This window comes from Mustela nigripes, chromosome 4 (genome assembly GCF_022355385.1).
Source record: "Mustela nigripes isolate SB6536 chromosome 4, MUSNIG.SB6536, whole genome shotgun sequence".
Taxonomy (NCBI): Eukaryota; Metazoa; Chordata; class Mammalia; order Carnivora; family Mustelidae; genus Mustela; species Mustela nigripes.
In genome coordinates this window covers 61,843,424-61,855,670 of record NC_081560.1, presented here as the reverse complement: position 1 = coordinate 61,855,670, position 12,247 = coordinate 61,843,424, and the positions used below count along the sequence as shown (strand labels likewise).

The 12,247-nt window shown below is 34.8% G+C and overlaps 1 protein-coding gene across 1 annotated transcript in view; it reads right to left on the bottom strand.

Annotated features, from left to right (window-relative positions):
• Nucleotides 1-2,725: 2,725 nt before the first annotated feature.
• The window catches only part of VWDE (von Willebrand factor D and EGF domains), a 71,192-nt gene continuing 61,670 nt past the window's right edge, over nt 2,726-12,247 (bottom strand). The window contains exons 25-30 of the mRNA XM_059395722.1: nt 11,711-11,806; nt 9,273-9,368; nt 9,078-9,173; nt 8,221-8,316; nt 5,606-5,709; nt 2,726-3,023 (exon numbers count right to left, since the gene is read on the bottom strand). Of these exons, the coding sequence (XP_059251705.1) occupies nt 3,009-3,023; nt 5,606-5,709; nt 8,221-8,316; nt 9,078-9,173; nt 9,273-9,368; nt 11,711-11,806 (503 nt within the window). The 3' untranslated portion in view covers nt 2,726-3,008. The remainder of the gene's footprint in view (nt 3,024-5,605; nt 5,710-8,220; nt 8,317-9,077; nt 9,174-9,272; nt 9,369-11,710; nt 11,807-12,247) is intronic.

Below are 12,247 nucleotides of genomic sequence, written 5' to 3'. Positions count from 1 at the left end.
TATGTTGCAATTTGGATCAGTTTTATAATTTGTGAATATGAAAAATAAGATATATTTCTAATTCTATCAAAAAATTATGATACTTTAATATTTTGGAGTAAGGGCTAGCAGCATTATTTTAAAGTTTAGAGAAGTTTGTATTTTATTTATTTATTTATTTATTTATTTAATTTATTTATTTGACAGAGAGAGATCACAAGTAGACAGAGAGGCAGGCAGAGAGAGAGAGGAGGAAGCAGACTCCCTGCTGAGCAGAAAGCCCAATGCGGGACTCGATCCCAGGACCCTGAGATCATGACGTGAGCCGAAGGCAGCGGCCTAACCCACTGAGCCACCCAGGCGCCCCGAAGTTTGTATTTTAAACAAAGGGCCAAAGAAAGAGTCAGAATATTGGATGCATAATATTGGACATAAACCTTTCATTTAAATGCTAACATGAATAAACACAAAATAACCAAGCATATTAAACAAGGTCTATAATCTGAATTCTTTTTGGAAAATGATTTATAAAGTAAACATTGAAAGGTATATATTTTCAAGCACCTTTGCTTTATCTTCGAAGTATTATCCAATAGACTCTGGATAAAAAATTTTAAAGTTAATAAATGTGAAAATATCAACAAGAATAAGAAAAAATTAAATTTCTTCTCCATAAATTTATCAAATTACTTGCTTTTCTAAACTCACATTATATTTCTAAAACATTACTTTCATTTGCATGAGTCATTAGCTTTCATAAGGAGTGCTTTTATATAAAATCTGTAAACCATAGCATTTCTTCATTATTAGCATGTACAGGCCCATTAAATCTATTATAAATGGGCAGTCTACTGATGAATATTTTAATTGTTGCTTGGGATTCTTGGTGTGGATCTAGAAAATGTTTATGAAAGATTTAAAAGTGTTGGTTTAGACATTTCAGAATAAGTCCTTGAGCAATTATAACTTTTTAACCATAAAAATATACATTGAAAATTCACAAGGCTATTGATAAAGCTGCTATGTTGTATACTGAGCAAAGGTGACAAAGAGATGAATATTCAAATTACATCTATTTTTATTACAACTATTTTTGTAGGAATTTCAATTCTAATGATTAACTTGCAAAAAGTATTCATTTTTATCTAGAGTGCTTTTTTCTTTCTAGGACTTCTGTTTCTGTGAGAGCGTAAAAATTCAAGCACACACTAATTGTCAAAGGTTTATTTTACATTTATGTATCCATACTTTTGGTAACAAACTAAAACACAGTGAAACATTATATTTTCTTAAATCTTTAAAACTATCTTTCAGTAAATATGAAATAAAATCTCTTTAATTCTGACATTGAATGCTATTATTTATAAGATTCTTATCAAAGTTAGCATAATTTTATTCTAATAATGTCTTACTTTATCTGATACTTTAAACCTGGCTTAGGAATGTTCAGTATTTCCACTTAAAAGAACAAAATGAGTTTTGTGAACTTCTCTGACTTAAAATAGACACAATCAAGTTAAAATATTTTCTAGAGCACCTGGGTGGCTCAGATGGTTAGGCATTTGCCTTAGGTTCAAGTCTTGATCTCCAGGTCCTGGGATCTGCAGGGAGTCAGCTTCTCCCCCTGTCCCTCTTTCTTGTAAATAAATAAAAAAGTAAAAATCTTTTAAAAACATTAAAATATTTTCTGAAAAAAGACAAACAGTGTGAGGTCAAGTATGATAGGAGAGGAAAGATTTATAACTATAGATAACCTATAGTAATTTTTATCTCTGAGACAAATCTTTCAATTATATGTATATACCTGTTGATATTACCCACTTCCCCAATAATTAATGCCATTAAATTTTGCTTTTATTTAGCTTTCACTTCTCCTTTGGTATTTGTAGAAGGATCTGATTTTGTGATAGTTTTTCTCTTGCTTCTACACCAAAATAGATCAAGGTACCAAAAGAATGGAAAAATGAAACAGACATCTTCATGTTCTTTTTACATATCAGGACAGTGACCAAGTAAGTCTTCTAAGATCAAAATTTCATTCTTTTTTCCACCTTGTCCAGAAATGTACAGGTCAGAGCAACAGAAAGACTGGAGGGGAAATCAGGCAAAAGTAAATATGGTGTTTTCATCATGGAAAAATGATGGCTTCAGTATCTGGAATACAGTCCAAAGCAGTAAGATGCGGGGTATGTCCTATGTTAGCTCACTATCATCTCTTCATGACTGTCAGTTCTGTGTAAGGGTAGAGCTACTTTTTCTGGAATCCCCTTTCCTGTGTGGTTCTGGGTTAGAGTTGATGACAAAAGCTGATGACAAAAGCTTTCCAGGGAGACATAAGATGGAAATGGGAAGTCATTATTTTTTCAAAGGTGTTTGCAGCTAGATATTTGGATAGATAAAAGATTCACAGTGGCCTTCCAACAGATTTTTTTTTTTTTTTTTTATAATGACCTGCTTTGCTTGAGAAGTTGGAGTTTTTTAAAGATTCTCAAGTACTGCAGCAGCTCCAAGAAAGATGAAAAGCATCTGCTTGGTGCTTTAGGCTAGCATCTTCAATATCTACCTCTCTGACTTTCAGCAGCTGCTTTTGGGACCTCTATCTTCCTCTCTCCCTACATTCACCCCCAGGTCATCCAAGAGTCCTGAAAGTTCGTAATTCTGCATTAAACACTATATATCTGAATACATCAAATAGCTTCAGTTATGCTGACTGATCCCTGATGATAAAGACACCATCACATAAGAACTGGGAAATAGTTTATTAGATAATGTGAATGTCTTGAATATCAGATACATCATTTTTATAAGTAAATATCAAATCACATTTCAAAATCCATTCAGATTACCTGGATTTCTTCTTTGCTTTTCTCTAACAATGATAGGTAAGATCATTCTATATGTTATTAGTTTCTTCAGTCTTTAAAATAATTTTTTAAATTATGCTCAAATAAACTTCAAATAATTATCTTCAGCTTTTTCTGAATAAAAATTTCATTCTTATGACAGGCTTGTGATTCACATACTTGATATTAATGGCGTTTTGTCTGTAATAAGAAGAGGGAAATCAAGTTTCAATGAATATTAGAAAACTGTTTAACCCTTGCTCATTATTTGTCACCTACTTCTCTCTGTCGTGATACAGAAAGCTCTTGCTTCTGTGTTTGCCACTGGAGACTAAGTACTGCTTTCATGAAACTGAGATCTAATCCAGATCATATTTAAATATGAAAAATGTTGTGACTAAATGAAGCTTAGAGACTATATGACTCCATCTTGACCAAAGGTTACACTCAAGAAACAGCCTTGCTCAATAAAACCCAGTACATTTTTTTCCCTGATACTTTTCAGGAAAAGACTGTTTTCAATTCATGGCAACGTTTCTTTCCAGTCTCTTTCCTCATTCTTTTCCTTCTCCATGTCTATTCTTCTCTTCAGTGTAATAACTGATAACCAACTAACCCAACTTACACAGTGTCTTTTACATACCAGCCACCTGCGGCGACCTATTTAGTCCTTTAACAACTCTATGATTAGGTGTTACTAGCACCACAGTACAGATGAAGAAACTGAGGCTCAGAGGAGTTCAATACCTTGCTGAAGGTCATAGAGTGTGAACAAGCGGCAGGGCCAATGCTAATTTTAACTACAGCAGCTGGGCAGCAAGTTCAGAAGCCTCTGAAAGTCTTTCATAAACCTCCCCCTCTTCAGCACCTCCTTCGCCCAATTTCCCTTTTCTTTGTGTCCTTTGTTTCTAGCTAGTAATTCTCATTCTGTTGTTGTTTTCATTGAAATGCTGGCAACTCAATCACTATCTTCCAATTCTTTTCCCCCCAGTACCTCAGGATGGTGGAAGAAGGGCCAAGAAGCAGGAAAGGAGTGGGGAGGAGTCAGGGAAGGTTCTGTAAATGCTCATAATGGTACTTGTTTGTTTGTTTCCTATTAAAAAGAAAGTTATTTTTATCCTCTGTTTTGGAGCCATAGAAATATATAAAAGCAAATGAAGCGACGATACCAATGAGCAACAGAGTAAAACTCAAGTGAGAATTAAAGTCAAGGATTTAGAAGAGCTGATTATATAGGAAAGCAGGACATAGGATCCTTGAGCTAATCTCTTCTTTGTTTTCCTTTTCCTTCCCTAATGTGGTTCCAGATGCAATCGCAGAAGTACCATTAGTGGGGATGTTGATGATCTGAGGAAGGATTCAGGTAGTAAAGAAATAGATAAAAACAAGTTATAGCTAAGTCACCTAGTTTGGTATGTCGGAGTGAAATTGAAAGCTTTTGAGGTCATAGAGTTTTCTATGCCATAAAAATCTCCAAATTAAATAAAATAATACATGTGTACACTGCCTTTAGGCCAGGGAATTCACATTTTTACATTTATTGTTCTTAACAACACCTGATCCAAGAGGTACTCCATAACTTATGTTTTCTGGTTTTCAAACCACAGTACTGTCATAAGCTTGTTTGCTTTGTTTTCACAATGGAGGCCATACGCATCCAGGCCGAACACCTGTGCAAGTAGAAACACGTGCGCATGCACTTTGCCTCTGAGCCAGACTGATCTTGGATCACACTTCAAAAAGAAAATTCCTTATCATTTTTCAAATTATGGCACTCCAGCGTACTTTGATATTCACAACACTTGGGCCTTCTGAAGTGTGCAAAATTGCTTTTTATATTAAAACTAATATAGATTAAGAAATTTTTGAGATCTCTGTAGATATTCAGAAACTTAAGATTGGAGACAAAGTAAAGTTCAGTTTGATCTTATGAGCACAGATTTGATCATGAAAACTTTAAAAATAGATGTTTCTACAGCACTGGCCTTGTAAGAGTGAGGCAATATCAGAAACTCTAAGAAAGTGTTTACTTTTCCTTTGTTTTCTTGATTTTTCTAAAATAAAAATAAATCCTAATTCTAATGATATGAAGAGTTTTTTATTGCTTTCCCTGAAATGGATTTTATTTTATTTTTTAAAGATTTTATTTATTTACTTGAGAGAGAGAGTTCATATACAAGCAGGGCGAGAGGCAGGCAGAGGGAGAAGCAGGCAGGCTCCCTGGTGAGCAAGGAGGCAGAGGTTTAACCAAATGAGCCACCCAGGCACCCCTGAAATGGACTGGGGAGCAAATAACGAGAAAGAAATACTGTCCAGGAAAAGAATGAAGATAGACAAGGTCTTAGTGGCACACAACCCATCCTCAAATCAATGAAGCAGTGGATATAAAAGTAGTAGATTAAAAAAAAAAAAAAATGGAGGGAGGGATGAAGGTAGTCTTTTTATCTAGTATTTGACCAAAATATAAATTAGTGGTATCTTAAGTCCATATTGGGGAATATTTGCTCTCTTTCAGCTCCAATGCCATGAAATAGAATATTACACTTGACAGTTACACCTATACATTAAAACTCCTTAAGTGCACATCAAACTTTTGAATAAGAAGATAACTCTATCATGACACAAAAATGATATTATTTTTAGTTTGAGGGCAAATAGTAAATCCTTGCATATTTTTTTAATTTGGAAATAAAATAAACATTAACAGATAGGTATCAATTGCTAAGCAGAATATCTGAGTAGATAGATGTCAATATTTATTTTCCATTTAAAATTTAAAATACCTGTACTTTCTTTTCACATTTGACTCCAGAATATCCATCACGACAAGAGCACACATTGGGAAATACACATCTGCCTCCATGAAGACACTTTTGATTGCAAATTGCTGTAATACATAAATTTTGACCATTAACATCCTTTGACACCAATGCTTGTGACATAGTCTATGCTAATGGTCAGAAGCCATTCAGCAACTCAACTATAAAATAGTTGTAAGACTTTATGAATGGCCAACTACACTCCCATCCTTGTGTGGTCAGAGCACACACATATAGTCATCATACACATAAAAAAAACAAAACACCCGGAACTTAACACAGCAGTTTCACTATTCTTTAAAGATATTATTAAAGTGAAGAGAATTTTCATTGGATACATTTTAAACACTGGGTGTATGTTTTGCTTTCTTGAGAGACGAGATTCAAATTAGAAACATAAAATAGCATTCATAATTTGTTTTTTATTAATTTAGCAAGCATTTAAAAGAAACAATTCAGTACCAGCCAGTGTATGGAAAAATTGACAATTTAATATACTATCATTGGAAGTTTAATGTGAAATAACTGTTTTAGACACTTCCTAAACATTTTTACACTAGCAATTTCTTCCTTAAAAATTTCTTCTCGGGAAACTTATATATACCTACATCTATCTCAACATACCTCAATATCGATCTATTTTTCTATCATCCACCTACTCTATCCACCTATATTATCATCTATTATCTGTTTTTATTATCACCTATCCACTTACAGACAGAAAATGCTTGTCAGAGTAATAACATAAACAACAGAAGGGCAAAAGTCAAGTGAATTATATAAATTATGTTATATATTTAAAATTATATATATTATGGAACTTAATATTTCATTCAAAATTATGTTTTGAAGGACATGGAAAATGCTTTTAAGTAATACTGAGTGAAAATAAGTATAATATAAAATTACATACAATACAGTTATTTTTCATGAGAGAGATATCTGCTTCCATAGCTCATTAGGAAAGTTTGTGTAACCCAAGAATAATATTCACTTTGGTATAAGTGCAACATTAAAAGGTTATGTTTTTAACCATGCTGTTGGGTATAGTTGGGCAGGTTGTGTAATGCACAAGGTACCACAGCTAAGGAAGAACTTCTCACATCACAGACATCATAGATTTGAATACTTGTTACAATAACTTTCCAGCAGATGGCAATAAGACATCTTGTTCAAATAACGTCAATATTCAGAATTTCTGGACAGTTGGAAATAAAACATTTTGAGACTGGGGACTTTGAAAAATTCATATAGAAGTGCTGCAAGGCGCAAAATTAGAGTGCAGATCATAAGGCTACAGAGTACCTCAACCCACACTCACTGGGGCATCTTCGGACACTTTTTTAACATCTCATCATTTTCACCTGTGGACCACATAGCCCTCTTTCCAGAATAAGCAGCTCAAACTGAGGGTGATAACTCTTTTTTTTTTTTTAGCGGTTTATCACATCTAATTTCCAAAGAGAATTATTGATTTTTGAGCAGATATTTCTTAAGTAGATACTAGCACTTGGTGATTTCTTTGATAATATCTTCTTAAGATGAAAAATGTGTAAGTTATAATAGGTATTACCAATAAAATAAAGTAAGAGAGTCACAGGGTTATATGCAGAATCTATGATACATGGAAACAAGTGTAGTTCATAAAACATACAAAAAAAAAAACAGGGCAGGTATTTCCAGTAAAATCACATGGTTCAGTTTAGTAACTGTATTTTCAGTTTATAATGCACTTGGATTACCAGTTTTGAAATGATGTAAGTACTGATTATTTGAAAATATTTGGGGGGAGGGGCACCTGGATGGCTCAGTGGGTTAAGCCTCTGCCTTTGGCTCAGGTCATGGTCTCAGAGTCCTGGGATCGAGCCCCGCATCAGGCTTTCTGCTCAGCAGGTAGCCTGCTTCCCGCCCCTCACCCCCACCTGCCTCTCTGACTACTTATGATTTCTGTCAAATAAATAAATAAAATCTTTAAAAGAAAAAATATTTGGGGGGTATTTCCAGTTTTCCCCTATTCGGTTAATTTTTGTTAATATTTTAACATGTTATTTCAAGTTTTCATACATTTTAAAATTATATAATATTTGATTTTCCTCAATACCCTGAGAACTCATCTATGTAATACACATGACTAAAACTAAGGGAAATGTATTAACATATTAAAGTCATAATAGGAATTAGTTCTGGGTGGTAGAATCAGGGACAATTTAGTTTTTAAAACTTTTTAATATAGTTTATGATTTTCATGATTGATATGTATTTTTCTCATAATATGAAAAAAATATTTAAAGTGTATATTAAAAACCATCTCCAGCACACCTGAAAGAACTTCAAAGGCAATGCACAGACCACAATTAGGAGTTACCTGTGTCACATAAAATCTTAATATATTTTACCATATTTTCTTCTTTTAAATGGGTATGACAATGAAGAAGATTTTCTTTTTTTCTAAAACCATTTTTTTAATGGATCAGCATGCTGGGATTTGTTTTTTCTATGATTTCTCCTCACACTACTTTGCTCAATAACTGTAACAGATTCAGGTTCAGAAGACAGATTAACAAATTCTGTAGGCTTACGTATTTGACACTGCACTCCTTCCCATGTGGTAGGACAATGGCATATACTGGGAGCAATACACTCACCACCATTTTTACATTTCTGAAAGCAGACAGCTGCAAAGAGAAATATAAACAAGTTAAAAATTTATTTTGCTAGTCAAATACTCATGAATAAACCACAAAAAATTTCACCAAAGAAAAGAGAACCAGTTAAAAGTTAACGATTTAAAGGAGATTTTTTCCCATAACATTTTAGCAAGAACATTTTTCAATGTCACACTGATTCTTGGATAAGGCGACTTTAAAGGTTATATAACATTCCACTGATCGGATGTGTGGTGATTTAACTTTTCCTCAATTTGGGGGCATTTATGTTGCTTTTTTTTTCACTTTGACCAATAGATTATAATGGCTGGTAATTTTAAATGGTAATTTATAAAAAGAAAAAAATGAAATATTTGAATGAGGAGAGCTGTTATCACCTCAAAACCCAGCCCGATTTAAAAGCAGTGGCACCCTACCTTGGAAGGTTCTGAATTGGCTGGTCTGAAATGGGGTCAAGGAATCAGTAACTTTTTACACCTTCTCCTGCCCCCTACATAAGACAAGGAGATGGGACTTAAAGACTTGTCATTTATCCTGGCAATTATAGTGGACAGACTGGAAATCCGGAACATTCTCTTTCTCTGCTAACCTAAGAGAATGAACTCAGAGCTCTTTTTATTCTACTCTATTTCAAAAAGGGATCCCCTAATGTAGGAACAAACAATAAAAAACAAAGACAAAACACAACAAAAACAAGGAAAATGCTCTTTGTAGTAAATTCTGCTTTATGTTCTCATGAGGCTTTAACATTTTAAGAGTATTCCTCTTACCTATGTTGCATTGTTTCCCTCTCCAACCAGAAGGACAAGAGCAAACATTTGGTCCCATGCATTTTCCTCCATTCATGCACATTGGATCACAGATACCTTCAGGGAATAGAATGAAACAGCCCTCAAGTAGCAATCCTTTACTATTTCATGTGTTGGATTTACCTCTGGCTGGCAATACCTTCAGTGGTGCCTTACTTTTTTGGCATCTCCTACCAGTGTATCCCTCACGACAGGCGCACACGTTATTTCTCATGCAGCGTCCGCCATTCTTACAGGGAGGGTGACAGAGAGCTGAAAGAACACATGGCCGCAATCTGTGAATATTACATCTCTGATTATTACATATTACATATTGCCTCATGTGCTTGTTATCTATGGGGCCATAAGGCAGAAAAATGTGCTATTAAAATAAAAGATCACAACTGCAAGTCATTAAAATCATCCTTTCTAAATCATAAAATCCAATGCTCATAGCTCTCAGCAGCCTGTGGATTAGCACAATTTGAAATGTATCGATGAACTGTTCATAACAAACGGCATCTTGCTACTATAGTGCTTAAATTACAAACCCAGTCTTATATTTCACCATTCTCGAAAGTAAAGAGTGAAATGATTGGGGAAGAACCAAGAAAATAAGTCAAAACCTAGCTCAAAATAAGAGATGTATCTATGCCTGTAGAAATTAGAAAAATCTCCACAATCTAACACATGATTTTTGGAAAATAATTTTAAGTTGACTTTTGAACACCTGCTGAGGTCATAAAGGCAGAGCTTTATATGTCACTTATTTCTGTGAAAGCTTAGTGAAAAGTCCTTTTAACAGTAATTCCTTGGCTTTGTTAGGACTGTTTATTGGATAACCTTGACTAAACTGTACTAGTATTTTCTGTGTATATGATTCTGCTCCATGGAATTTAAAAATTAGTATTTATTATCTTTTATGAGAGGATTTTTATTCCTTCATATTTCTTCCAGAAATGACAATTAAATACCTTTATTTAAAAAAAAAATGATAAGCAAACCTGCCTGGAAATTTTAAAACTTATTTTTTCCCTCAATGATAATAAAGATCATGTTTTTATTTCTTCTGCATCTTCTGCAGCATGTCCTAAAGACCACTGTACTGGGGCACCTGCGGGGCTCAGTCGGTCAAGTGCCCGACTCTTGATTTGAGTCAAGAACTCTGGTCATGAATCTCGGGCTCGTGAGATTAAGCCCTGCAGTGGGCTCTGCCCTTGATGGAGCCGGCTTAAGATTCTCTCTCCTTCTACCTCTGCCCTCCCCCTCCTCCCCTAAAATAATAACCCCCCAAAACAATTGTACTATTATTTCTGGTAGCTAGCCATGCACTTACAGTATGTATGTCTCACTGACTCCTTATGTCAACTGTCTAGTTCAAACCCGAAATTCAGGAAGTCTGATCCTGGAAACTTTAAGTCAATCCCCAAATCAATGCCAGCTAGAAGTTTTAGAGGCTACCTAACTCCAAAGCCTGCTAGCATGACATATGTTCAACAAATGCATTTTAGTGCAATACTTAATAATTTAGAGATTTCCTCCTTTCCCAGTTACTCGGTTGGAATATAAATTATAGAGACGTTTTCTCACTCTATCTTACATCGACAGCAAGGAGCATGGGGGTTATCAGCTTTTTATTCCCTTCTTAACGTTCTCAGTCAAAACTACACCTACAGATCACAAATACGGGTTTAGATGTAGCTGCTTGGTTTTCAAGGTTTGCCTTAATTTAGTCTTTACTTCTTCCCATTTCACAAGCCGTTTCCTTAAAGAAAATCTTAATTAGAAAAACTCATTTGCTATGCCTGTGTACCTAGAACTTCAGCAATGCCTTCTTTTCTACCTCGACTGCAACCTAAGAATCCTAGCCAACCTCCAAATAAAAGAGATGAAATCACATTAAAGTATAACATGGCAAGGAAAGTATAGGTTTTAGGAATTAAATTATGACAGGTTTTGACATGTTTCTACTAAAAATCTACTCTGCATTTTGCATAAACTCAAAGATATGAAGATGTAGAAAATACATTTTAAATTTCATTTATTGACATTAATTCATGCCTACACTGTCAGCCTCAGGACAAGCTGATAGCAATGCTACAGATTTTTTACTAGAATAGTAACAGGGGAAGTGTTAAAATAGCAGGACATTAAGGGGGGAAATGATGCATCTTTTTGTCTCCCTGTCACCTTGCACAGTGCTGTGCATAGCTTTTCATAAATGTTTAACAAAACTAAAGTTGAGAGATCATGAGATAATAGTGGACATTGGACTGGCCACAAATCAAGCATTTTGGCTGTGAGGGCAATAAAAATGGCACCACGGCACACAGCAGACTGCAAGGGAACTTTGCTTGTTTGGTTCACACCTTGATCCTACAAAACTGCCCAGCCAAGTGCTGAGGCGGGAGCCTAATACATGGGGAAGAAATACAAATATTTTACATAAGAACTCATACATTTCCATGATCTGATCATTCGGTGACCACAACAGCAACATCACAGGAAGGAGAGAAAAAAAATGGCATCTTCCCCTTTGAGACTAGTCTTAGGTTTACTCTGAGTTCTGTTTATGCCTTTCCCTTTTTATTTAGAAAGAAAGAAAGAATAATTACCATTCTGACACTGTGCACCAAAGAATCCATTTGGACAAAGGCAAGTGTTTGGCTTATTACAGGAACCACCATTGAGGCAAACAGGGTCACACAAAGCTAATGAACAGCAGGGGGAAGAGAGACCATAAAAGTTTTATTATTTAAAAAATGAAAGCTGCACTAAAGTACAAAATGGTGCATAATGAAATATTTTATTTTTACTGCAAGTAAAACCCATAACCTATAATTAATTTGACTTTGCCAAACATAAGAGGAATGAAATAACTGGCTAATAGCTTTGAGAGTCTGTTCATTAAGTTTACAAATAATACCACGCTAAGAATATGGAGGTTATGATTAGAATTCAGAATGCCCTCTGTAAGCTGAAAAAATGATGGGAAATTGGAAGACACGTCAACAGCACTAACTGGATGGTCTTTAATCTGCTCAAATACATGGGGCCACATGTGTACCTCCTTAAGTCTCCTTCCTAATTCAAACAGGAACACTGCGTTCAAGTCTTGGCATGCTCAAAAGCATTCTATTTTTGCTTCTTTA